This window comes from Chelonoidis abingdonii, chromosome 7 (assembly GCF_003597395.2).
Source record: "Chelonoidis abingdonii isolate Lonesome George chromosome 7, CheloAbing_2.0, whole genome shotgun sequence".
In the NCBI taxonomy this organism is placed as follows: domain Eukaryota; kingdom Metazoa; phylum Chordata; order Testudines; family Testudinidae; genus Chelonoidis; species Chelonoidis abingdonii.
The window spans coordinates 96134333-96161653 of NC_133775.1; the positions used below are offsets into that span (position 1 = coordinate 96134333).

Here is a 27321-nt window from a genome sequence, read left to right on the forward strand (position 1 = left end):
AATACATTATGGTTACTCAGGCACGTTACACATTTTTAAGGTATACTTTTTAACTGACTGTACTGCATGAAGATTTATAGTCAGCAGAGAAAACATACTGTGCACGCTATGTAGTGTTTTATCATGAGAGAGTTGGCTTTGGCAAGAAACATTAACTTTTGGGACCAAGTTAAGAGGCATAAAGCAGTGTAAATTTGACTCTTAATGACACATAATCAAGTCTCAGTGACTTAGGAAATGGCCTACTTTAACGCCTTCTTAAACATTTGTATGAGTTGTTGCTATATTCCTCTCTTCTGGCTACTTGATGTGTTTTATTCTAGCATAGACTTTGGGGGCCAAATTCACAAATGACATGCGAGAATACACATAAGTTACCTGTCCAAATGAGGGTGGTGCTGATGGCTGACCAAATGTAAGCCTAGATAGATTGTATTTTGAGTTATGCTTCTAAAATATTTAAATATGCAATTGTTGAGATTTTAGCATATTATTTTTAGAGGCTAGAAACCAAACTTGTATAAATGTTAATAGTATATACTTTAGATTTGGAAAATGTCACCCCTTCCTTTTCTTTGGTAGACTAGTAATGTGTTTTTGTCTTTTTTCCATCCCTCCTCTCCAAACAGAAAACGTTCAGCAAAGCCAGGACCCGTAATTGACTCTCTGCTTCAGTAGGTGTTACGCATTCAGCGTCAGAGTAAAGATTAATGTGTGTTGTAATGCTTTGCTAAAATTCGTAGTTCATTAGAAAATATTGAGGAACTGGCACAATTTGACCAGAAGGGGCTACAAAACAATGCATCATCAGTAAACAAAAATGAACTTTTCTCTAATTACCCTTATACTGTATGTTATATTAACATACGTTAAACCAGTATATATGTTGTTGCAAAATTGTCAATGTATTACACCACTCTTTGTGTTGTGCGGGGAAACCATTGGCAGTAACCCTTGTCGAAATGAAATGTATAGAAAGCAAGAACTCTAGATGTGTTTAAATTTTAAAAATATTAGCCCAGTGGTAGATAGACCCTGAACTTTAAATCCTGATAACTCCGTTTTATGTCCTGCTTTGTACATAAACTAGCAGCTTACACTGTTGTCCTGTGTTGCACTGTTATATGTTTTCATGTGGTGGGTATAAATCCATGATGTAACTCAATCTGAATACTGAGCCCCCTTCTTTGGCTATTTAAATACACCCTAATAGTAGCTGTTGTTCGAATTTCATAGATTAGATGACTAATTGTCTTTCTGTTCCTTTAGTAACTGACATATGTAGACTTACTGTTATTGTTGCATAAAGAGTGACTGTTTCGAAAATCTAAACTGTACAAATTCAAGAACACTGGGCAAGGGACAATGTTTTGTTTAGTTTCAGTACAAATGAAAACAAAGCTGTTTAGTTTCATTTTATTTGAAGTGCTGTTGTCCTTTTATTTACTGTTTAAATGCACACAGTCTCTAGGCAACAACTCTTTGACTACTTTTTTGAGGGTGACCATTGCTGAAGAAAATGCAAGAGAATATATTTTACTTTTTTGAAGGCTGCTTTGCACTGTTGCTTTGACTGCGCTCGCACTGGGTGGAGGATGTTGATCTCTGATTGTAACTGAGCTTTGCATTTTTTGTATGAATTGCTCTACTCTCAATATGGATGGAGAAGATAAAATCAAAGTATGTTAAAGAGAGTGACAAACCCATAATATAGCTCAGGCTAGGTGTTTTCATAGCTTGTGGCTAGCTTTCTCACCCTTGGCCCTAATATTTTGGGGGCAATGGTCTATTGCCCCATGATGAATTTGGACCCTTTATATTTACAATAGAGAGGTGTTTCCTTTACTTCCTGTACCCAGGTAATAGTAACATTCACACAAAAGTCTGTCCTGTCTACATCCAATTAGTCTTTTGTTTTCCATTACACTTAGAGACTGTAGCTTAATTTCTTCTAAAATCATTATCCTTTGCATTGAGTGGCTGCTGATTTACTAGTTCAGTTGATCCCCCTGAAAACTGTGCTGCTACTAAACGTTTTAATTTATTGCTTTTGTGATACTGGAGAAATTATTATTCCGTTGTCTTGTGCATATTATGTAACTAGTGCTGGACCACATCAGTTACAGATGTCATAAATCTTCATAAACCTATTGATGATTAATGTCGATAACTTTAATATAACCTTACAGTGTTGCATGGAGTGTAAAAAGCTGTGACTGCTGATGTGAAAAGATGGAGTCCCTCATAGCACTGTTCCACTGCAGGTGTAATGCATTCATTCTGGTAACAAGACTTAGTTAGTTGCAATATTCTTTCTGTAGTGTGTAAAATATGTAAAAATTCATCAAAATACCATGTGTTCATGTCCCCTGCTTAGTACTGTGACCAATAGCTGTGTCTTGTGGATCTACATGCAAGTGTAAGATGCACAGTTTGGCAGTTGAAATTTAGTCTTACAAGGACATATTTAACTCTCAGAATTTCAGTAGCATTCTGGCTAAGCTCTGCTGTCCTTTCTTTTTTAAAAATCCATTTCTTTCAATCTGCCCAAATGTCTGCGCTGCTGTTAAACACACATGATTGGCCTGTGTCAGCTAACTCTGGCTCAGGGACTGTAAAATTGCAGTGTAGCTGTTTGGGCTTGGGTTGGAATCCAGACTCTGGGACCCTGCAAGGGGGAATGCTCCAGCCCTAGTCTGAAAATCTGCACCGCAATTGGACAGCTCTGCAGCCCAAACTCTGTGTGCCCAGGTCAGCTGACCTGGGCTAGCTGTGGGTGTTTAATTGCAGGGTAGGCATACTCAGCGTATGGCTACACTTGCAGCTGTACAGTGCTGCCGCGGGAGTGCTCTCGTGGCAGAGCTTTGAAGTGCGAGTGTGGTCACGGCGCCAGCGCTGGGAGACAGCTCTCCCAGCGCTGCAGGTACTCCACCTCCCAGAGGGGATTAGCTTACAGGACTGGGAGCCGCGGTCCTAGCACTGGGGCACTGTTTACACTGGCGCTTTACAGCAATGTAACTTGCTGCGCTCAGGGGGGTGTCTTTTCACATCCTTGAGCGAGAAAGTTGCAGCGCTGTAAAGCGCTAGTGTAGCCAAGGCCTCAGTGTCTTCACCCAGGAGCAAAACTTACTGTGCTGCGTGGGATTTTTTTAAAAAACAACTGGAACTATCACTTTTAAGTTTATACAAAATTTAAGTAAAACTTCTAGCAGATTTCTTTTTTATAACACTGTATTTAAATAAGAGGGAATTCATCAAGCTCTTCCCCAAAATGAGGTGTATTTGCGTCTCATCTTGAAGAAAAGTTAAAGTATTGGTGCATAAATGTATCTTACTGTGAATGTGCAGTAAACTTGATTAAACATCCTATTTTACCTAACTTGTATGCTTGTCATACATGCTAAAAAGACTGGAGAGAGACCATAATGGCTCAGAAGTCATTGCTATGGACCCAGGCCTGCACCAGGTTCCATGCAAGAGAATCTCTTTAGCCGCAGGAAGCTCAAGGTTCATGTGGGTTTCTGGAGCCATGTGCTCTGTGTAGAATTGGGGCCAATGTCAGTAATATAAGATCTGGGGTTCCTCGGTTTTGATGATAAAAGTTAATACCATTATGACCTTGCTGCAGTAGGATCCAGCAACTAGGCGAATAAACAATTCCTCCTTAATCAGTGCTTTTTATAAATGATCTTACCAAATTGTCGAACAGACCATTAATGGCACCTTGAAGGTGCCATTGTGAGCCATTCTACCCATACCAAAACATTAAAGGATTAACTCTAAAAGTGGATTTGCTACAGTGGAATAGATCTGTAAAAGACAAGTCCCTGATAAACAAATGTTACTTGTCTTAACTACTATTATACAGCTTTTCTGTCTGTTTTGTTTGTTTTTAAAAAAGGAAACTTCTTGGGTCATTTCTATCTTTTATACCAATTTGCACATAAAACCAGCATGCTCCGTGATAGACTTGCTGGTTGTGATGTGCTGTCACAGCTTTGGCTTTGGAGTACAAAATCCTTTGCTATTAAAAAGGAGAAACTTTGAAATGAAATACTTTTTAAGTAGGTTCAGTTTATATTTATCAAGCTTGACTGATCTTTGAGAGGTTTGAATGTTTGTCTGAGTATGGGCATTATTTTTAAAGTTGCTAAATATGCATCTGGACTACAGATTTACCTTGCAGCTCTTGGATTATCTGCAGGCTTATTCTGTCCATAACTCCTTTTTAAATCTTTTTTAAATTTATGCTTTAACCAGTACAGCTATTCTGGTCTCAGCTCAGTCTTTCTTTAACTCATGCTCTTTTGTGTGCGCATATCCGTTTGTTTTCCTCCCAGCTCCTCTGTTCAGGAGTGTTGGCCTTAACATGGACATTTCTTGGGTCTTTTGTTGGTTTGTTACATTCTTAACGCTGCTTTTAATAGAGCATATTTTGCATTTAATTTTTTCCTGGGCCTGGGATTGCTAGGGGTGGGGGAGGGATCTTCTTTAGTGCCTTTCACTAACTTATACTGTAGTCTGTACACTTTAAATTATAACTCTTTCTCTTTAGTTTTGTTTCACCCATTTGTATATAGGCAAGAAATTCTAGTTGTACCATTACTCCCTGTTTATTGTTTTGCTTAGTTTGTTGGAAGTGTTGTTTCTGATTGTTCACTGTATTTTATGTATAAATTTTATTTGTTACGTTGTACATACCAGTATTGTGTCTACATGGTGCATGTTCTTGCCAAGGAATAAAAATTTGAACTCGTAATGTTTCATCTTTTTATCACAGTGTGGCTTTTTTCACATAACACAAGAACCAGGAGTCACCTGATTAAATGAATAGGCATCAGGTTTAAAACAAACATAAGGAAGTACTACTTCACCCAACACACAGTCAGCCTGTAAAACTTGTCATGGAATGTTGTGAAGGCCAAAAGTATAACTGGGTTCAAAAAAGAATTTGGATAAGGTCATGTAGGATAGGCCCAACAATGGCTATTAGTCAAAATGTTCAGGGGTGCAACCCCATGCACCAGGTATCCCTAAACCTCCAATTGGTAGACGCTGGAACGAGGGCTGGCTCCAGCTTTTCTGCCGCCCCAAGCGGCAGGGGAAAAAAAAAAAAAATAGCGGCACTTTGATGGCTGCTCAATCGCGCGGCTTCTTCGGCAGCAAGTCCTTCACTCCCTCTCTTCCTCCTCAGCAGAAGAGAGGGAATGCGGGACCCGCCGCCAAATTCCCGCCGAAGACCTGGATATGCCGTCCCGATACCAGATGGAGTGCCTCCCCTTTGTATTGGCCGCCCCAAGTGGACTGCAGGCCAAATCCAGACAGCAAGATGCTTTTGAATGGACCCTGAAATCTTTTTACTTGTTGTTGTTGTTGTTTGTTGTTTTTTTAAATGTTTCCAGGAATGTGGACCTTGACTATATCTTGACAAAGAAATTTGGACCTTGACAAAAAAATAATTGACTACCCCTGCTCTAAAACATCTGACACTGGCCACCGTCAGAAGACAAAATGCTGAGCTAAATGGATCGTTAGTATGACCTGGTATGGCTGTTCTGCTATGTTCACAACTTCTGTGTTGACTGATCCTTCCAATGGTCATTAGAAGGATAGTAGCTAAGGTCACCAGTAGAGCTTTGAAATATGATAGCACTTAATTGCACTTCTGGAGCATCTTTCATCCAAGGATCTCAAAAATGTTTTATCCGGTGTTAACTAAATCAGTTACCTTGTGAGGGACGTGAGCAATAAGGATCATAGGTTTTTAAGGTCAGAAGGGATCATCATGAGCACTAGTCTGATCAACATAAAATTTCACCCAGATTCTTGCTTTAAGCGTAAAACTCCTGGTTGGGCTAGAGCTGCTTTTTTTTCCTTAAGACATCTCACCCACTACTGAAATGTGGCATGCTCTTGAAACAAACCTTGATACTCTTAAATTGTGTAATGTTGTATGCAATTGAGGAGCAGAAGTGAAGATTGTATCCAATTCAAATTCAGGGGACTTTTAACTAGGATGAATAGAATTACCTGCCCTAGAATTAGTCCAGAAACTAACATTTAGTGCATCTACTTTTAGCAAAAGTGTCATGGAATCTTTAATAACGTGGTCAGACTATCTAGACTTTAGCCCAAAAGATGGTTCTTGCATCAATGTAGTGCTCCTACTTTCACCCGCCACAACTTCATGCACCGTCTTGGTGTTCTTGGGAAGTCTTCTATTCCACCACTAGGCTGGCTTCATGCTGCTTTGCTCTGAGATCTGACCATACCACAAATGCAATACCTAGTGTTTTCACCTTTCCACCTGTATTGACTGCAGAAAGAGTAATTTGACCATTTAAAAATTTTAGCTTACGCAAAATAGAGTTGCCCCAGGGCCAGTGCAAGGATGTTTCGCGTCCTAGGTGAAACTTCCACCTTGTACCCTCCACCCTGAGGCATCCCCTGCCCCAGCTCACCGCTGTTCCTCCTCCACCCTGAGCGCGCCGTTGCTGCTTCACTTCTCCCGCCTCCCAGTCTTGCGGTGCCAATCATCTTAGGTGCCGCAGGCCTAGGAGGCGAGAGAAGTGAAGCAGCCACAGCGTGCTCGGGGAGGAGGTGGGGCAGGGGTGAGCTGGGGCGGAGAATTCCCCTGCGTGCCGCCCCCCTCTTTCTTGCTGCAGGTGGCCCTCCCCACGCTCCCCTGCCCCAGCTCCCTCCGCCTAAATGCTGGCGACAACTGGGGCGGCCGAAGATCCGGCTGCCAAGGTCGCTGCCGAAGAAAATGCCGCCTCCCAAATCCTAGTGTCCTAGGCAACTGCCTAGGTCGCCTAAATGGTTGCACCAGCTCTGAGTTGCCCCACCTTTCAAGTGGTGATTCTTGCTGGGCACACTTTCCCTCTGCTCTGTCAGCTGCATTGGCTCCCCATTCATTTCTTGATTTATAGATTAAAGGCAACACTTTCTGTACAGGAACCAGATTTTCAAAATTGATTTTTACCCAACCAATCTATCGGGGAAGCAGCTGGGTCCTGAGTACTACTGAAAAGCTATCCCTAAAGCTCTGAATGGATTCAGCTGTCTTCCTTGGAGACCACTCTGATTAGTATGGTAATCCACCCTTGCTAGTAGTCTGACTGCCAGCAGCCATCCTCTGGAATGGTGTTCTCACCTCAGAAAAATTCCTTTTTCCCTTCAACCCATCCTGCTGTCCTGGAATGGGGTCAGGGTGGGGAATGGGGGAGAGGCTAGAGTTGATGGTAGGTAGGGTCCCAGTTTGTAGTATTTATTTGTGATTGGATTAGGGGCCCATTGGCCTTATGCATTGTGTACACACAACAAAAAAAATAGTCCCTGCATGTAGAAGATGAGATGACAGATTGGGGAGCATTTTGAAACTGCTCTTGATCTCGTGTTTTAAAAAATGTGCTCTTGGTGTTAATAACCATACTTACCTACTGTAAACAGTGTTGCGAGGCTGCTGCAAAATTAGCTGAGGTTTTTAGAAGTTAAGTTCCGTTTCCTCTGCTGTAAGGAATGACTTATTGACACACACAATACTGTGTATTAGAATGCTTTCCTTTCGCAGAAGAAAATCGTTCATGGGCTATGTGCAGGCAATAGATAAAGGGTTTCGATAGATAACTGAGCAGTTCCATTGAGAATACTCTGACTCAGCTGATGTACCAGTTGAACCTTGCTGGAGTACAGGGACTTTCCAAAGTTACTGCATGCTGTGTTTCATCAGAAATCTCCCACACTTTTGCCAAATTTAAGCGTAACCTGCTGCATCAGGCATTTTGTTGATAGGCTTGAAACTAACCCCCTGCTCTGAATGCCACAGGAGTCTGGGGATGTTCAGCTCAGACATCTTGTTCTTGCCGCCTCTGGTCTTTCTCCTTTCTTGCCCTTTGCTGCTGCTGTCACAAACTCCTCTTTGAATTGTTGGTAGTAGTAAAGTGGGGTGGTGATGGCACGTGCTGCACTGAGTTGAGCACTGAAAGAGGAAATCTGAGGTCTGCTGTATGAAGGACTCTGCAAAATCACATGTGACCACCTCATGGCTCTAGAATTGATATTGCCCTTTAAAGCATGTAGCCAACTTCTACGTACTTCTGAGCCACTGGCTTGCTGTTGCTGGCCTTAGGTTTATGCCATCCCTGTAGCTTGCTTGCATAAGATCACGTTTCTGAACACTGGATTTGCAAAATAGACTCTATGAATATTCTATTAATGGCTTTAATGACTGCTTCCCACCATCCATTTGACTCGCATCCTTTGGATTCTTTCTTGCCCTTTGCCAGCTGAAACCAAACAAGACTTCTTATCTTTCCTCCCAGGCTCAATTCCTCCTTTGCTGTTACTAACACCGGCATCTTGTCGTTGGAGTTATAGCTCCTTTTGAAGCATCTGGACTAGCACCAATTCTCACTGCTCACACCACACAGTCATCAAAATCTGATCCTGTTTTCTGGTGTAACAGTACAACTTGTCAGTCTCTGTGCCTTGGTTCCCTCCCTCCTTGATTACTGAAACCACCTTCGTTGAGGTATTTAGGTCTCCCTTCCTGTCCTAACAAACTGCAGCCTCTAAATTATCTTCACCCATTGCTCCTCCCACACCGCACCTTCCTTCAAACCCTTCGCAGACTTGACCTTGTCCACCATATCGATATTAAACATCTGGTCCTCACCTTGTCCTACTTTCCTTCTCCCTCTCCCAAGTTCATACCTTCCGTTCCTTTTGTTTGCATGTAATAACTTTGCAATTCCAGTGTGAAAGAAACGCACTCCTTCCTCAGTTCCCTAATAAAGCCCTACACACACACACACAGACACACACACACACACACACGCTTGTCTTTTGTGCTTCAATGTTGTGTGTGGTTGGTAAGCAGAGGACAGAAGAAAAAATGCTTCGTCTTTCTCACAGCACATTTTGGGCTCTCCCATTCCTGTGTTACATTGTACGATCCATGAGGCAGAGACTGTCTTTATATCTGTGTCTTCTGAATAAACCAAGTACATTGCTGATGCTCTACCAATGGTTACCAACAAATGGCTCCTATAACATGTCAGTAAGATTGATCCAAAACCACTTTATTTTAAGGTTAATTATAAATAATCTTTAATAATTAATAATAATAATACAATGCCACTGTACATTTGTGAATGGGAAATTTTATCCTCTAATTCTACTTTTCTTTCATTATCTTTTGGGATAAATCTTTCAGGTTCTCTAGAAAATGTTTCAACTTAATAGTGTTGTCTGCCTTCACCGGACAGGGTACCTACAAAGGAAATGTCACATCAGAGATGTTAGTACAATTGGTGAGGTACTTTAGTTTATAGTGGTGGTTTTAGCTGCTAACTGGTGGCAAGAACAAACACCTTTCTTGTGGTTAGAAGGCTTTTCTCATATAGTTTGTAGCAAAATGTGGCTTGAATGATGCAAAATTATGAAATGTATGTGAATTTAAGAATTACTCAGCAGGGTTTGCTTGTATCACCCATGACGTGGTGAAAAAAGTCATGTAAGCAGCCAGTCAGTAGAAAAACACTTGGTTGAGCTCTGTGTGAGGTTCCCTCAAAAGTGAAAAATGATGAATGTACTTTTAAAATGTATCCTATTTGAAAACACAGGACCATATTATTTCTAGTAGGGTAGTGCCTCGGAGTCCTAGTCATGGACCAGAATCCCATTGTGCCAGGTGCTGTATGTGCAGAAGCAATTAGGCTTGAGCAAGAGCAAGTGGGGGTGCCTCCCCACCCCTTCCACTTGCATTTCTCCCCCCCACCGGTGAGCAGGGTTGGGGTGTGGGGGCTTGCCCTGCTCCATTCGCTTGGTGCTCCTGCTGGGGAGTGGAGTCGGAGCGTGGACACTTGCCCTGCTCCCTGGCAGGAGCGCCAGGCAGGCAGGCAGAATGGGGCAAGCCCCTGTGCCCTGACCCCGCTCCCTGACAGGAGCACTGGGCCGAGTGGGTCAGGGCACAGGAGCATCCATTTTTCTGGGCCCCCCCAATTGGCCGGGACATGGACCCTCTTGGCCCAGTGGTTAATCTGCCACTGTGTATACCCTGGCCAAAAAGGTTGACTCTGATGCAAGGACATTACTCACCCTCTGAATTAGGTGTCTTAAATTAACATAAATAGCTTCCAAGTGAAATTTGTAGGGACGGTCGCAACGACCATTTTCAAGAACCGTTGCAGCTTTGCATAAAATATCAAATGTCTCCTTTTTCTAAAAGAAAGAAAAAGAAAAAAGTGTATCCCTTTTCTAGAAACTCTCACTGGGTGATAAACATAACTGCACGGCGATAGCAGAGACTTTATTAGTAGCTGATGAACACTGGGAAGATGCAATCCACTTTTGATTCTAAGGGACAGGGGGAAGAAAACAGCACCTTGAACTAAAACCATGAGATGTGAAAAAGCTATGGTTACTTCCTGCTTTTATTCCTACTCACACTGTGTCTGTACATATGTACCTACAAGTTCTGGTTTCAGCTAGCAGCAGAGAAGGAAGTGCTAACTTTTCAGGAAAAAAAGGCAGTTCGTAACACTCTAGGCTAAATAAAATGCCTCAGATCAGTCTGCATAGTTAGAGATTTGCCTTTCTCTAATTAAGAATGTTGAAGTAAAAGCCCTGATTCAGGGGCTCCTTTCTTGCACCAACTCCAAGGGAAGCATAAGCAAGGAGCACTTCCCAGTGTCAACTGATGCATAGATCTGATTATGAGATTGAGAACAGAGGACTCCAAGGGGAAAATAGGCAGGCAGGGGGATAGCATATACTTTTTAACCTCACTCCCTCCATTTTCCCATCTGTTAAATGGGCATAATACTGCCCAACTCAGAGGGAGGGTTGTGCATAGGCAGTTAATATTACTCAAATGCTTTGAATAGGAAAAGTGCTACCTAAGTGTTAACTATAAGATTATTTGGGGGGGGGGGAGGCAGTTTAGAAGTAATTGAAGTGTCAGCAGCTATTAGTCCTTTTGACTTTTCTAAACAATTTTAGAAGCCATCCTCTTCCAGGCTGAAAACCACTAGACGCTAGCTGCATCTGAACAGATTCAGGCAAAGCTAGAAACACCTTAAAAGAGATGATTTACATTACAGGTGTGTTGATGCAACATCTCTGCCCAGAGCCTGATGTGCTTGACGATCTCACTTGCTACCCTGGTCTGTAAGAATGTCCTGTTGGATTCTGCTTTCCATAGCCCAGAGCAAACTTAGTCTTCGATGCCAAAGCTTCCATGGTAATGTACTCTTTGGATGTGACTTACCAGGACGAGAGGTGCACAGGTTGGATCTTGGCGTATGTTCACTAAACTTGTAGATGCCATAAACTGGATGAGAAAAAAAGGAATGTTGGTTTGTTAGATCAGCCTGAATATGACTATGCGAAAAACATATTGACAGCATCAGTAAACTCCATGGCAACTGAGTGAATGGAGATTTCCTGCTGAACACTAATTTCACCATGCCAGTGGTTTTTCAGTGAGTGTCCCCCATGAAGGGGCCAATGTACAATGCCACTGATTGACAATGAAACCTTTACAAGAGCTGTTATAAAACGGTGTGTGCCAAAAGTGAAGCCTTGGGGTGCGGGGGTGGGAATGGGTTCTGGGTGAAATTTCTGCCTCTCCATACCATTCCTGCCTTTCTACAAACGGGCTGTGAGGCTGGCATCTGCATTACCTTCCCCTCCCCAGTACAAACTGCAACCTGCAGGGAGACAGCAGGTGGCATGGCAGCCTCTCTGCAGAAGAAAGAACAGAAGTACTTGTGGCACCTTAAAGACTAACAAATTTATTTCAGCATGAGCTTTTGTGAGCTACAGCTCACTTCTTCAAATGCATAGAATGGAACACACAGACAGGAGATATTTATACATACAGAGAACATGAAAAGGTGGAAGTATGCATACCAACAGGAAGAGTCTAATCAATTGAGATGAGCTATCAGCAGCAGCAGAAAAAAAAACGTTTGAAGTGATAATTAAGATGACCCATAGAAGGTGTGAGAACTTAAAATAGGGAAATAGATTCAATTAGTTTAATAACCCAACCATTCCTAGTCTCTGTTTAAGCCTGAGTTAATTGTATCTAATTTGCATATTAATTCGAGTTCAGCAGTCTTTCTTTGGAGTCTGTTTTTGAAGTTTTTTTGATCCTCCTGCCACCACTGCACACCCCTAGTCTGGTGTTCCCAGCATTCAGTGACTCTTCCCCCAGCTCAGCCCCAGCATTCTCTTGTGTGCCAGTCCAGCTGGAGGCAATTCACAGCCACGCTCAGTGGGGCACAAGGTGTGCAGTGCCTGGCTTGTCACCCCCTCTCCCAGAAGTGGAAGAGGCGTTCAGCAGCATGGAGGGGATTGCCGATAAGATCAGGTAGGATCATGAGCTGCCTTGCCGCAGCGGTATAGAACATCACCTTTCTATGAATGCAGGAACTGGAGAGATAGAGATACTTGACTTAGGCAGCAGTTTTTAGAGGGAAAAAAAGGCATCTGAGACTTCATTATCTGCTATTAAATCGTTAAGTGCTAACTAAACATGCTTTCTCCAGATAAGTGGGACTAGAAGGATGTTCTGCCTAACCAGAAATAGCAATATAGAATGTGTGTATGAGACAGACAGACAGACACACCCACACACACACACACACAGCTCCAAGAAAAAGGAAGTTTCAATTCTTTTTAGTTTTGCAATGTATTCTCTTGTGCCGGCAAAGGTAAAGAGTCTGTAAATCCTTTCAGTTATTGTAGTCCCAGCAATCCTGTCAGCACCACTGCTCTGTGGGTTTCAGAGTAGCAGCCGTGTTAGTCTGTATCCGCAAAAAGAATAGGAATACTTGTGGCACCTTAGAAACTAACAAATTTATTTCAGCATGAGCTTTCGTGGGCTAGAGCTCACTTCTTCGGATGCATAGAATGGAACACACAGACAGGAGATATTTATACATACAAAGAACACGAAAAGGTGAAGTGGGATTGTGCTTTGCTGAAAGCAGCTCAACAGAACGCTTACAAACGTTCTTACCAGAACTAGCTTCTGCTAAATTCTGAAAACCTGCAGGCGGAAGGGTTTTGCGTGAAGGCGGCCTGCAGGCTTCTACCTTTTATTATCTGAATAGCGGCCTCGACTCTAACTCAGGAGTTCTCTTCAGTTTTATCTCTAGCAGAACGAGAAACAGAATTGTTCATCATCAGTATGTTGGGGTGTATTTTTGTCCAGTTCCCCAGCTAAGAGAGGAATCTCTTCAGTTCCACCTGCACTGTTACTGCTACACAAGTTGCCTACCATTCTTTGAACAGGGTTTCTTGGTGAAGCCCATAACAACCATATGCTATGCCTGATTTAGGATGATTTATTTTTCTCTTACCTCAGTGTTTGCAAAAATATTCGTCACATTCATCTCACCACAGGAAACCTTGAACAGGTAAAAAGAGAGAGAGGAGACATGAGACTAGACAAGCCGATAACCCACAAGCTACCCTCGGGTTATCTGTGCTCCTCAAGAAGCCACTGGAGGATGGTTTCACTCTAGTTTGCTTAACAATTTTTTTTGCCCGCCAATGCCAGCTCAGCTCTTATCTTTACTTCAGCAGTTACAGAACTGAATAAAGTCTTCTGTCCCTCCCATCAAATAGTGAAAGGATCACTCTGGAGAATTCACATACCTTCTGCTTTGTAATGTTGTCCAGTATCTTGATGTTTTCTCTTAAATAGGTGACCCAGCAGATTCTGTGCCTTCCCAGGACCACATGATTGTTGTAGGCTAGCAAGCAGAAGCAAGTTAGAACAAATGAAAACCTTACACCCATATCTGATTATATATTATTGAAATATCTAGCAATTGTGAATCAAGAGGATTTGTTTACAATACCTTGCTGTGTGATTCTGGAAAAAGTGTCACTACTTATAGACGTGAAGTTGCTGAAGCTGCCGGAAAAACACTGAAAATATAAATAGATTTTGTGCACAACTGGATAAGTCATTACTGTTCATAAGTTTATATCTGCTTCCAGGATATAGATAAAAGTGAAAAATTAGACTTTTGTTTCTAATCTTGCCATTGAATTGATCATAGGAAATTTCCATCCTGCCGATAACAACTGATAGTCACTTCATGGTATTTGTATGCTGTAATTGCATACAAATAACTAAATTGCAGTTTTTCTAATTTCATTACACCAGGTGATATATAATTTGATGTTAGGCAAAGTTAGTGTCTAGATAAGCCCAAACCAACATCCCATATCTGAACACTCGGAAACACTGGGGCTTTGTCCCAACTTTGTTGTTTGCAGTGACCTCTCATTACCTTGGCTACTCTTTCATTGCTCTTGCTCACTCTCTTTAATGTCAATATTTGCAAATATTGATATAAAGCAAATTTTCGTTTTAAGATGGTCATTGCATAACATTATCTCTCTACAGTGCCTTAAACTGGTGCAAAAAAGACCCTTTAATGATCACTATAGAAAAAGGCAACATATAAAAGGAAGGACATTTACTATTACATTTTTATCTTGATATGGTCAATTAAAGGGACCCTGATGGGGAAAGAAGCATCCTAGGCACCATGAAAATTGCTGCCACATTAATAATGCTTTTATTGCTTACTTCTGTGGGGTAAATGATCAGAACAAAAAAGTGAATGTGATACAATCCAGGGAAAGATGTGGAGGGCTCTAAATCAGGCCTCTACAGATAACTTAAATATTCAGTCACCAACTCAAAAAAATTGCAATATCAGACTATACAAATCTTGGCTGCGTAGTCATCCAACTGTTACACGTAGTTCTATAACTGCGAAGAAAAACTTCTGACTATGAATCAGGGCTACGTCTCTGAAGGATAGATTGAAGAGAAGCGCTGGCTGCTCTGTGCATCTCAATGTGGAGTTAATTGCCAAGAGTAATGACGGGAGTTTAAATATCAACTGTGTTAACTTGATCAGTGTTAATTATTTTAGCTTAACAGTCTAGCCACTCTGTGGTCATAGACTCATGTAGGTCTGGGAAGGATGGCAAGAAGTCATCAAGTCCTGAGCTGAGGCAGGGCCAAGTAGGCCTGTCTTAGGCCTTGTCTATACCACATCGTTTTGGCGACAAGTCAGCTGTCATCGACAAAACAGTGGAGGTGCCGACAAAACTCTTCTGCTTTGCTGACTAAAACCACCTGGGTGAGAGCTAGTGACTCATAGCTATTGATGGGGGGGGAACGGGGGCAATTCAAAGATTTGGAGGTCACATGATCGCCCCGTGGTCGCCTCTGCTGCCCACCCAGCGGTGCTTTACATGCTGCCCTCCACATTGTCCAATCCCGCTTCACCCCTTTGCCCCCCCCATCCCCATTGCTCCTCCATAAACCCCTGGCAGGGCGTGTCCTGCTTCCAGCACGCTACGGAGAACCAGCCCCTGGTGGGAGTTCTCAGCACACCTGCAGCCTGCCTGGCAGGCTCCTTCCTGCCTCTGGCTAGGTCAGTACTCAGGGAAAATCCAAGACTCTCCTGCACAGGAAGTTCCAAGGCAGCCCTGCATGTGCCAGAGCTACCCAGAGCCCTGCACAGCACCAGCTGGACACTACACAGGTGGGCATGGGGGAGCCTCTCCACCCCTCAGATGTGTGTTGGAGTAGAGAGGGGAAGCTATTTCCAGCCCATCTGGGAGGCTCCATAGCAGCACCCCAGGCAGAGGCTTACTGTCCTTTTCCGCCCCCCCTGGCCCACCTCCCCAGTCCTTGGTCCTGGCCACAGGGAACACCTGGTCAAAAAGGGACATTGGCGGCTCCAGTCAGCACCAGTGACTGGGCTGATGAAAGTCAGGTCAGCGGCACAGTGGGGCTAAGGCAGGCTCCCTGCCTGCCCTGGCTCTGCACAGCTCCCCGAAAGCTGCCAGCATGTCCTTGCAGCCCGTAGACATAGGGGTGATTAGGGAAGCTCTGCATACTGTTCTCGCCCCATTACCAGCTCTGGAGCTCCCATTGGCCAGGAACCATGGCCAGTATGAGCTGCGGGGGCAGTGCCAATGGCATGGGCAGCACATGCTGAGCAGAGCTGCCTGGCCACACCTCTGCCTACTCAGGACCGGCGCTAGGGGTTTTAGCGCCTTAGGCACACGGCAATTTTGCTGCCCCCCCCGTGCTGGTCCCACAGCTCCGGTGTAGCTGCCGCAGTCATGGCTGCAGACGGTCGGCTGCTCTGCGGCTCTGGTAGAGCTGCTGCAGTCGTGCCTGCGAGAGGTCCACTGGAGCCGCGCGAGCAGCCGACCATCCGCAGGCACAACTGCGGCAGCTCCACCAGAGCCGTGGACCAGGGGACCCTCCGCAGGTAGGACTGCGGTAGGTCCACCGGAGCCGCCTGCCACCCCCGCCAGCAAAACGCTGCCCACTAATAATCCTGGCCCCCTAGGCGATTGCCTAGGCCGCCTAAATGGAAGCGCCGGCCCTGTGCCTACTGGCCACATATGCCAGCCACTTCCAGGCACAGCGTGGAGCCAGGGCATGCAGGGAGCCTGCCTTAGCCCCACTGTGCTGCTGACTGGGACCCACCTGAGGTAAGTGCTGCCTGGCCAGAGGCCACAACCCCAACCCTCCTGTCCCAGGTTGAAACACCCTCATCTCCCTGCCAGACCCTGCACCCCGATCTGCACCCCAGCTGCCTGCCCCAGGTTGGACCCCATTCCTGCACCCAAATGCTCTCCCAGAGCCCAGAGCCCCCTCCTGCACCCCAACCCCCTCATCCCTGGCCTCACCCCAGAGCCTTCACCCCCCAGCTGGAGCCTGCACCCCCAACTCCCTTCCCCAGCCCGGAGTCCCCTCCTGTATCCCAAACCTGCCATCCTCAGCCCCACCCCGGAACCTGCACCCCAGCCAAAGCCCTAACAGCCTCCCACACCCCAAGCCCCTGCCCCAGCCCAGAGGCTCCTCCTGCACCCTGAAGCCCTCATTTATGCCCCTGCAACCAAAGCCTGCACCCTGAGCTGGAGCTCTCACTCCCTGCCACATCCCAACCCCTGCCCAAGCCCAGTGAACATGTGTGAGGATGGGGGAGAGCGAGTGATGGGGGAGGGGCTGGAATGAATGAGAGTGGGGGCCTCAGAGAAGAGGTGGGACCTCATGGAAGGGGCGGAGCAGAATTGGGGTGAGGGTGTTCAGTTATGTGCAATTTAGCAACCCTAACTTCGGTAGGGCTGGAGATGGCAGACAGTGGACTCAATCTTGAGGATCAAGTCATGGATGAGGAAGTCAAGGTGGAGAATGATGTGGCGCACATGGCAGGGTCGTCCAGTGGTGTGGTGAGTCAGGACCTCTTTTCCACTCCAGAGGGGCCTAACCACTCCCAGCAGTCCATCTCTGGCATGCATGATACAGGGGAGGAGAGCCCTGGTAAGTGAGCTTTTTGAGTTGATGCTGCTCAGTTATATGAGTTAGAGCTGTTCTTTGTCTATTCTAGCAGTGGGTGAAGAGATAGAAATGTACAAGACTGGCTGTGTTTGAGTGTGTGCCACTTTCCCTTGTGCACCTAAGCAGAACCATGTGTTAATGCACACCGAGATTTCACAGGAATCCTCCAGGGAGAGCACAAGCAAACTTTCCTGGCTGTACGTGCCAATCCGCTGCCGAAGGTTCCTTGACAGCGCTGCCGTGTTCCTTCCTGCAGTGTAGGAAACTTTCCCACACCACTCAGCAGTCTCTTGTGCAGGGACCAAAGTGGCACACAGGCAAGCAGTGTAGGAACCGGGTCTGAAGCTGAATGTGTGCAGGAAAAGTAGTCTTGCCTCGTTGCTTTCCCTCAGGAGTGAGATATCAGCTTAAAAGACACTCACTTGTGGAAAATGGTGGCAGAATTTACAATATTGTCTCTAGTGACCTGCAATGATCTACTTTAAAAAACACCTAGATACTTTGCCCCATAGTGAACACCCAACTCGCCCCCGCTCCCCACCCCCGCTCCCCTGGGTTAACGCACCATGTTTAGGGTGTTCATCAAGATGTATGCTTGCCAAGCATAATGAGAAAGTGATTCATATGTCTGTAAAGAAAGGTGCATTTTCACTATCATGAGTCAATGCTGTGTATGAACTAACAGTCGTGCTTCTGTGTATCATTTCTTGTGCTTCTGCAGATGTGACCTTCAGGGGAACCCCTTACACATTGGCAGAACACCTTTGCTAGATAAGGAAGCTACCAAGGTGGAGCAAGGAGGACATGTTCTGAGAGATACACCAATCCTCAGAGGCAGGAATAAGAGACTGCAAGGAGTGGAGAGAGCCCCTGAAGGAAAAATTTAAACTAGAAAGGTGAGACAGAAAGGAGAGTGAGGAGCACATAGTAAAGGGCCAGGAGTGGATGATAAAAGTGATGGAAGCACAAACAAAGATGTTGAGGTTCCTAATCACGCTCCAGGCAGAATACATGGATGTTCCACTCCCCTCCCCCACAGCCAACACAGAACTGCTTTCCATGCCCTCCCAAAACTCCTTCCAAACATTCCTTGCAACTTCCCAGAACATCTTGGTGCTCCGTTCACTCCACCCCTTCGGACAGCTTTCAAAATGATAGCTTACACACAGCTATAAGAGCCTAACCTGCACTCTTATTTCCTGTTCCACCAAGCCTTTTGTGTGTGTTGTTAATTGGTATTTAATAAAAACAAATTCTCTGAAAAATAACCAATCTTTATTTGTCGCCTACACATGGGGGTTGCTGCTGGTAGTAATACATAGTGGCAGTTCGATCATTTGTGGACTACAAATCCCAGTCAGGAATCATCACAATTTTCATGCATAGCAGTAAGTTAACAAAGCATGGCAGAGTGCTGTATGGAAAGACACATTAGTGGTGCTCATTGTCAAAATGTTGCCTCAAAGTCTCCCTGATTTGAATGCCAGCCCCACCCATCTGTTATTCCTCTCCAATCACCCTGTATTTGGCTGCTCCAATTCAGCAGCCAGGGACTCCACCCAAGGGGAAATGATTCACCCTTAACCTCACAAATATTACGGAGTGCACAAGAGGCTGCTATGTCAATGGGACTAGTTGCCTCATTTAGAGCTAACCTGCAATAAAGGCAGCGCCAACTCACTTTTAATCTGCCAAGGGCACATTCTACGGTCATTCTGCACCTGCTGTTGAAGCACTCCTCGCTGTTGTCCAGGTTTCCCATGTAAGGCTTCATGAGCCATGGGTATAAAGGCATGCTGGGGCTTCCGGGCTCACTATGGACATTTCAACATCCCCCACTGGAAGCTTCTTATCTGTAAAGAATGTCCCTAGTTGGCACTTTCTGTACAGGCCAGCGTTCCTGAAGATGCGTGCGGCATGCACCTTCCCAGATCACCCAGCATTGATGAAGTGTAATGCCCATGGTAAGCCACAAGTGCCTGCAATACCATAGTGCAGTATCCCTTTCTATTGACGTACTCCATTACAAGATGGTCCGGGGCCAAAATTGGGATACGTATGCCATCTATCACCCTGCCGCAGTTAAGGAATCCCATTGCCACAAAGCCATTCACTATTTCACACACATTTCCAAGAGGCACAGTCCTTTGCAGCAGGATGTGATTAATGGCCCTGCACACTTGCATTACTGCAGCCCCAGTGGTCAACTTCCCAACTCCAAACTGATTTGCAACCAACCAATAGCAGTCTGGAGTCGCCAGCTTCTACACACCAATTGCCACGCACTTCTCTACCAAGAGGGCAGCTCTTATTTTGGTGTCTTTGTCATGCAGTGCTGGCACAAGGTCTGCACACAGTTCCAGGAAGCTGGCATGCCACAACCGAAAGTTCTGCAGCCACGGCTCATTATCCCAGACCTGTATAACTATGCGATTCCACCACTTAGTGCTTGTTTCCCCAGCCCCAAAGTGATGGCGTACCATGTTCAGCAGCTCCATAAATGCCAAAAGAAACCTGTTTTTTGTTTCTATGGAACACAGTAGCTTCAGCTTTGGCGCTCATGATATACTGCATGACCGTGCACGATGTGTTCATAACAGTGACCCTGACAGCCATGCAGGCTCCATCCTTTCAGACAGAGATGACAGGTGCACAGTAAACAGGGACCATTGGGAAAAAATGGCACAAAATGGAGTCAGAAGCCCATGGAATGTTGGGACAGAAAGAAACTACAGCATGGGACGTTGAGCCCACACCCATGATGCACTGCTAGCCACACCACCTTCCCACAATGTCTAGCTGCTGAAGGTGGCGAGTAGCACAGTGGGAGGAGATAACCAGAGTGCACTACTCTCATTGTCGACGTTAGAGCACCAATTGTGACCATGTACCGCCAACAGGGGTGCTGTGTGACCAGGCACAAGCAATGTCATTATATGGTTTGTGGTGCTTGTTTTTTTTTTTTTTTTTTGGTCAGCTTAATGTGCCTTGACAAAACTGTGTATTATAGACAAGGCCCATAGTTAGCCCAGCTCTAAGTGGTCTTAAAAAAAGCTCCAATGATGGAGCATCCACAAATGCCCTTGGGAGCCTAATCTGGTGCTTAACTATCCTGCTAGTTAGAAAGTGTTTCGCAATATCTAACCCAGTGGTTCTCAGCCTGTGGGCTGCATGTGGCTCATTTAGCACACAGCTGCAATCCAGCTGTTTGCTAAAAATAAATTCAAAATTTGCCACTCTGGTCTGGCAGAGGGCGGGAATGGCTGATGGGGATACAGCATCAAACAGTCCTGCCAGCAATGGGAGGGGAGGGGGAGCGGGAGCGGTGAGTGTGTTAGGATGCAGGAAAGTGGGGCTCTGGGCAGTGAGGGATGGGGGTGTTTTGGGGGGCGATGCTGGGCAGCATAGGCCCAGGAACGAGGGAGGCGCTGTAGCACCCTGAGGTTTTACTTGGGGCTCTGCTCCCGGCCCTGCACCACAGGGTCCCGGCTCCTGGCCCCCCACTCTGTGAAGGGATCTCTGAGTGGGGAGTACTGGGTGTATGGAGGCAGGGGGATGCTGGGCAGAGGGTCGATGTGGTGCGGGCTTGCCACCAGGGGAATGGGCAGGCTGACAGTGCAGGGCTGGGCAGGCCCGTTTGTGTTTGACGCAGTGGTTCTCAACCTGCAGCCCACAATGGTAACTAGGTAGAGAACCACTGATTTAACCTAAATCCTAAATCTCCACTACTGTAGAGTAAGTCCATTACTTCGGGTGCTACTCTCTGTGAATATGAAGACCAAATGATCACAAGCCTTTTTTATAACCCCCTGGAAGCCTGTTAGCAAAGTTGAGACTGAACATGTCCAGCCATTTTAAGATTGCCTCACAAGTCACGTTTTTCTAAACCTTTTATCAATTTTGTTGCTCTCCTCTGGACTCTTTCCACATCTTTCCTAAAGTGTGTCGCTCAGACTCAGCTGTAGCACTCCAGCTGAGGCCTCACCACCGCCAAGTAAAGCAGGCTAATTACCACCCTTGTCTTACCTACAACAGGCTAGTTAATACACCTCATCATGATAGTTGCCTTTTTTGCAACTGCAAGACCTTGTTGACCAGTTCAGTTTGTAATCCACCGAAAGATCCTCTGCCCAGCCAGTTATTCCCCCATTGGAGTTGTGCATTTGCTTTGCCTTCCTAAGTGTAGTCCTTTGTACTTGTCTTTATTAAAGTGCACCTTGTTGAGTTCAGCCCAAGTCTCCAATTTGTCAAGGTTGTTTTGACTTCTAAGCCTGTCCGCAAAATGCTAGCAACCCCTCCCAGCCTGGGGTCATCCGCACATTTTATAAGCATACTCTCCACTCCAGTTTCCGACTTACTTATTAAGGAAAATAGTGACTACTACAAGACCTAGGAGATACCCCGGTTATGAAAAGTTACTACAAATGCCATGGAAGTCAGTGGGGGGTTGAGCCCTCAGCACCTATCCAGATGGGCCTCAGAGTTTTCCTCCCATATGCACAACCAATCGCAAATCAAAGCAATTACTTTGGCTTTCTTCACATATTCTCCTTCAGACCAGTCCGTTTACTGCAAGTAATTATTGTAAGTCAGCTAGAGAAAGAGGCTAGCAAACTAAGTGTGATGGAGCTATTAGGCTGTGAAACTAGTACTGTGACAATGACTACTGGGGATTCAGCCATTAGCCTTCCTCAGCATCACACACCGGTGTTGCATCCGGAAATAACGCTGAGCATAGAGCCAGGCTGGGAAAGTTTGGAGTTTTGCAATAACTAACTGGTATTTTTCAAACTCAAATAGCAACTTTCAATGAGATGCTAGATAAGAGCTACTGTGCACTTTATTAATTGAGGGGCAGAAGAACTGAGAGTCAATGTATTTGTGTTAGTCATGAAATGCCTCAGATGAAAGGTGTGTCAGTGACTAAAAAAACAGCCTCCAAAGAGGTTCTGAAATCTGAATGGTTATGAGGGGTCTTCTGTGTTTATTCCTTAATTGATGGTAGATTAAAATGAGAAGTTAAGGAAGTCTAGTGGGAGGACCCTATGGTCACAGCCTCTAATGACCAGAGGTACAGTGACAAATGTGGGGGTGCACTTTGAGTAATGTTACATGTCACTACCACGCTGTGTCTGTACCATAAATAGGGCTAGATCGTTCACCCCAGGCATCTGTCTTAGTAGCAGAATCTCCCAACCTAAGGAAAGATGGCAGAGGCACTTTCTAGTAGTTTCCTAGCAATAGTTTACACTAAAGAGACAATGCCAGAGGCAGTTGCCAGCCTTCAAGCTCTAGCCTGTGGTGGGGAGCATCAACAGACAGTTTGAACAGGGAAGTTATGGGGGAAAACAAGACCAAGAATCCCACAGACTCAGAGGCGGCTCTGATCTGGTAGGAGACTGTAATATGGGTCTGTTCCAGTAAACTGAAGAGGAAAGCCTGTCGAACTTAACATCTATGAAGCCTGAGCCGAGATGAGCCTAATTATGCATGCAGGCTTTTAGTTAAGTTAAAAGCCCCTTTTCTCTGATGCTTCATTCCAACTGCAAAATAAAAAAATATTTTATTTTAAGACATCAGTTGATCATTATCACTGAGCACGGATTCTCACCAATCATAATGGAAAGCTACGAAACCGGGGCTCAATCATCTGCTCCGCTAAACTGACAGAAAAAAAATTAACCTTTAAATGCCTCAGACTGACGTACTATGGAAATCTGCATCACTTAGGCAGTAGTAAAATCATTGGGCTAGAATACAAAAAAATAAAAAATTACCACGTGTTTTCCTTTGAGTAGGATGCAACATGTAACAGTAATTAGGCATTTAAATTACATGGTTACATAGTACGGATACAGTCCGAATAGCTAATTCTTGGGTCATTTGTGAGATGTTTAAAAATAAAATCAATGCAGCCCCAGCTGGAACATGTGATTTCATTTCTCATTGTGTCCCCTGACAACGATTGGATGACATAATTATTGGTTACTTCTTTCCAATGTGCGGATAAGTCAGTACCTGTAAAGCGTGTGAGAAGTTATACACTATGATAACGAGAAGCGGATTCTGGGGGTGGGGGAGAAAGTTATTGCTACCTTATGGAAAATACAAGTAGCAATTCCGATAGAATTGTTTCTACATAATGACACAAGTCAAATGCTGCTCTCACTCTTGCTAGTGTAAAGCCCAGAGTAAGCTCTGCATACTGTTGCCAGTAGAATGCAGAACTAGGCCTCCCAGGATTATAGCCCTGTGGCAGATTAAAATACATCCAGTTTGGTATTTGTTGTGATGAAAAGTTTACCAGTTAAACACTTGTTTGCTGTTGAATGTATCAGCTACATCCTAAGAGTCCGTTGCTTTCAACGGAAAGTTAAGGGACAATGGCAGCAAACTGATTCCCAAAGCCGCTTTTATTTAAACATAACAGGAACTCAACATGGATAGCCTGGTCTTTGTGACGGTCAGTTAATACACTAGTTTTTCACTTCTGAGTGCCAAAAATCTTAAATTTCTGTAATTTACCAATGACAAAGAGGTTTGGTAAGCTCATTGCTATCTGTACATGCCAGAAAACTTCAGTTCAGCTTGTATATGCATAGCTTGCATATAATGTCTAGCACTAGCGCTAATGGTCTCTTCATAATATTTAATCAGCAGATCTGGATAAACTCCCATCCAAGAACTTTAAAAGAGCTGGCCAAGGAGCTCTTGTTCCACTAATGTTGATTTTCAGTAAGCCTCGGAAACCTGGGAAAGTTCCAGAGGACTAGATGAAAGCTAATGTTGTATCAATAGTTTAAAAGAGAAATGCGATGCCTGTGAAATTATACGCCAATGAGCCTGACATTGATCCTGGGCAAAAGAATGGACTAGCTGAGATGGACTCAGTTAATAAAGAATTAAAGGAGGGTAATATAATTAAGGCCAATCAACATGGATTTACGGAAAATAGATCTTGTCAAACTAACAAGCTTTTTTGTGTTGATGAGATTATAAATTTGGTTGATAAAAGATAATAGTGTTGAGGAAATAGACTGTTAGGCATTTGGCTTGGTGCCACACAACATTTTGATTAGAAAACAAAATGTGACAAAATCAATGTGGGACACATTAAATGGATGAAAAACTAGCTAGTTGATAGGTCTCAAAATGTAATGATAAGTGCAGAAAAACATCATTGGACAGGTGTACTTCTAGTGGGGTTCTTGTTCCTGGCTATTTATCATTTTTATCAATAACCTGGAACAAAACATAAAATCATCACTGATGAATGTTGCCAGTGACACAAAGATTGGGGGGACGTGGTAAATAATGATGAGGACACGTCACTGATACAGAACAAGCTGAAGCACTTGGTAAGATGGGTCCAAGTAAACAATAGGGCCAAGTGAAAATCATGTATCTAGGAACAAAGGCCCAGATTTTTAAAGGTTGTTCTCCTGAACTACTGTCCTCCACACCCATATTTATGTGGGTTAATGTATTGGCAATTTCAGTGACATATATGCCCATCTGCTGCTACATTTTAGGGATGAGGATTTATCTGTGCAACACAAGTAGCTTATTTCCAAGTATGTGATTTGTCCTGAGGGAATAATTTGATCCTGATAGGGTCTCTGGGTTGAAGTCCTTGAAACTCTTGTTTGTCATTCATAATAGGCTTTTGTGTGTCTTTTTTTGTGTTACCTCTTCCTCTAACACAGGTTGTGGTAATTCTGGGGCTGTGTGCATCCAGGAATACATCCATCGTGAAATTAAGCATTGTGCCGGACTGTTATTAAGACCTTCTGTGGAAGTGTTTCTTCATTCAAGAGTGGCTTGCTGTATATTTTCTTTGCTTTTTTGATGCTTTCTTTGATAACATCTTAGTAATTTTAACTGCGGGTTTGTAACTGTAATTGCCGAGTTACAGTGTGGGGTAAAAATGATGATTCCACAAAGTAGAACATGAAATATGTCAATGAAAGACAAAAAAACACTATGTGGAATTTGAGGGCTTTTTTACATTTCATTATTAACTTGAAAATGAGCTCACTTTACCTGTCTTTTAAAGGGGCCCTTTGTCCAATGAAAATAAGCTGTGCTGCACCAAAGACAGATTTAAATGCCCACGTGGCTTGCAAAACGCAGACCTTTTTTTTTTGTTGTGTTGTGGAAACAGGAGCTATGGTAAACGTGTTCATGAGAGCTTGCATAGAGAAATTCTCGTCTGTTTTCATGCTGTGCTAACTTGTAGAATTACCATATGTGGTTGAGACGAACTGTGTGGGCTGCAGTACAGAGCTCTGCTACTCAAGACAACTTTAAAATTGCTAAAACCTGTTTCCTTTCTTTATGGATATTATTACCAGGAGCCCCATTCACAGACCAGGACCCAATCACGCGAGGCATTGTACAAACACGGTACAAAAAGATGGTCCCTGCCGCAGTGAGTTTACAATCTAAGTATAACCCTTACATGCTCTCTCTGCCTGGTTGGCTCTATTACACAACCCTACAGTCCTGCCTGACACTCTCCTGTATCCCCTCAGTGGTCCTTCCAAGTGACTTTGAAGTCAATAATGAGATCAGCTGAACTGCTTGCATGCTAAGGGTGGTGCTTAATTTGTGCCGGAGCTTACCAGGGCTGAACTCTGGCACCTCTAGGCTTGGCAGTTTTGAGCCCCAGCACCTCTGGGTTTGTCACATCAGTTATGAAAACAAAAACATTGCGTAAGCCCCAGCACCTAATTGCTTGAGCTCTGGCCGCTCTTTCATTACAAATTCAGCACGGCTTAAAGGTTTGGTGCACAAAATTACCTCTCTCATATACTGAGCAGTACAAGTAAGAGGTCAGAGCCCAGACACTTCATTGGTCTTCACTTTGTTCATCTTGTTACCCAGTACATTTTCTTCAGTTCGGCTCAAACATTTGTTTTAATAAGGGCAAGCCTGACAGGCCTTAATCAGATGACTTACTTGGAACCAATATATGGGAATTGCAGGATTGACCCCTTCAGTTCCCCAGTCTGAGGTTTACATTCACACAAATGTGGCAGCTGCTGTTTTTTTTGCCATGTTCTAACCAAGCTACTTTATAAAATACCGTGAGAGTAATACAAAAATACAGTCATTAGAAGTATGTCTTGTTCAATATTTTATTGCTTGTTTGGAAACAGAGATACTTTATATTGTCAGTAGCAACTTGTCATAAAAAAATAAAATACAAATATATGACAGTTTGAATATATTAACAACTCTTTTGTAATACAAATAGTTTAAATATAAGGAAGAAGAATAAATTATGGCTCAGCCTAGGCTCACTTGCTGTCTTGAGAAGGCAACTGTAAAATAATGTCCTGAGAATGAGGTAGCAGGATTTTAAATACACAGAATTACAAATATATAAGTTAAAATATAAAATGCAAATTCTAAGCCCTGGCCTCTTATTGTAGGTCGCTCTTAAATTTAAGCATATGTGTTCCTAAATCAGGACTTTGGTTTTGATCAAATAATTTTTCGAACATACATTATAAAATAAGTTACCTTTAAATAAAATACAATAATAAATAAAATCAAACTGTATTGTGCCACTGAAGTGCTAAAAGCATCAAAGCAGTCCAATAAGATGTCAATATTGTACACAATCCTAGATTTTTACTATTAATGATTTAAAAGGACACTGTCAATATCAAAGTCATATATTAAAAATTATTTACCTTTTGTACTAACGATACTTGGATTATTACATCTGAAAGAATTCCCACCCCTTGATTGTTTGATATTTTGTTCAACACTTCCACTTTTCTCAGCTTAGAGAATGAAACTAAAATGGTCTGAATATAATCAATTTCACTTTCTAGTTTTAGCTTTTCAACCAGCATAACTGAAGTATTTCTAATACATCTGTCTCCTTGGGATCTAAGACAATCTCATGCATG

The 27321-nt window shown here is 43.9% G+C and overlaps 1 protein-coding gene across 1 annotated transcript in view; it reads left to right on the forward strand.

The window, feature by feature from the left end:
* Positions 1 to 4759, forward strand: part of KIF3A (kinesin family member 3A) — a 45051-nt gene extending 40292 nt beyond the window's left edge. The window contains exon 17 of the mRNA XM_032769141.2: positions 630 to 4759. Coding sequence (XP_032625032.1) covers positions 630 to 678 — 49 coding nt within the window. The 3' untranslated portion in view covers positions 679 to 4759. The remainder of the gene's footprint in view (positions 1 to 629) is intronic.
* Positions 4760 to 27321: the final 22562 nt, after the last annotated feature.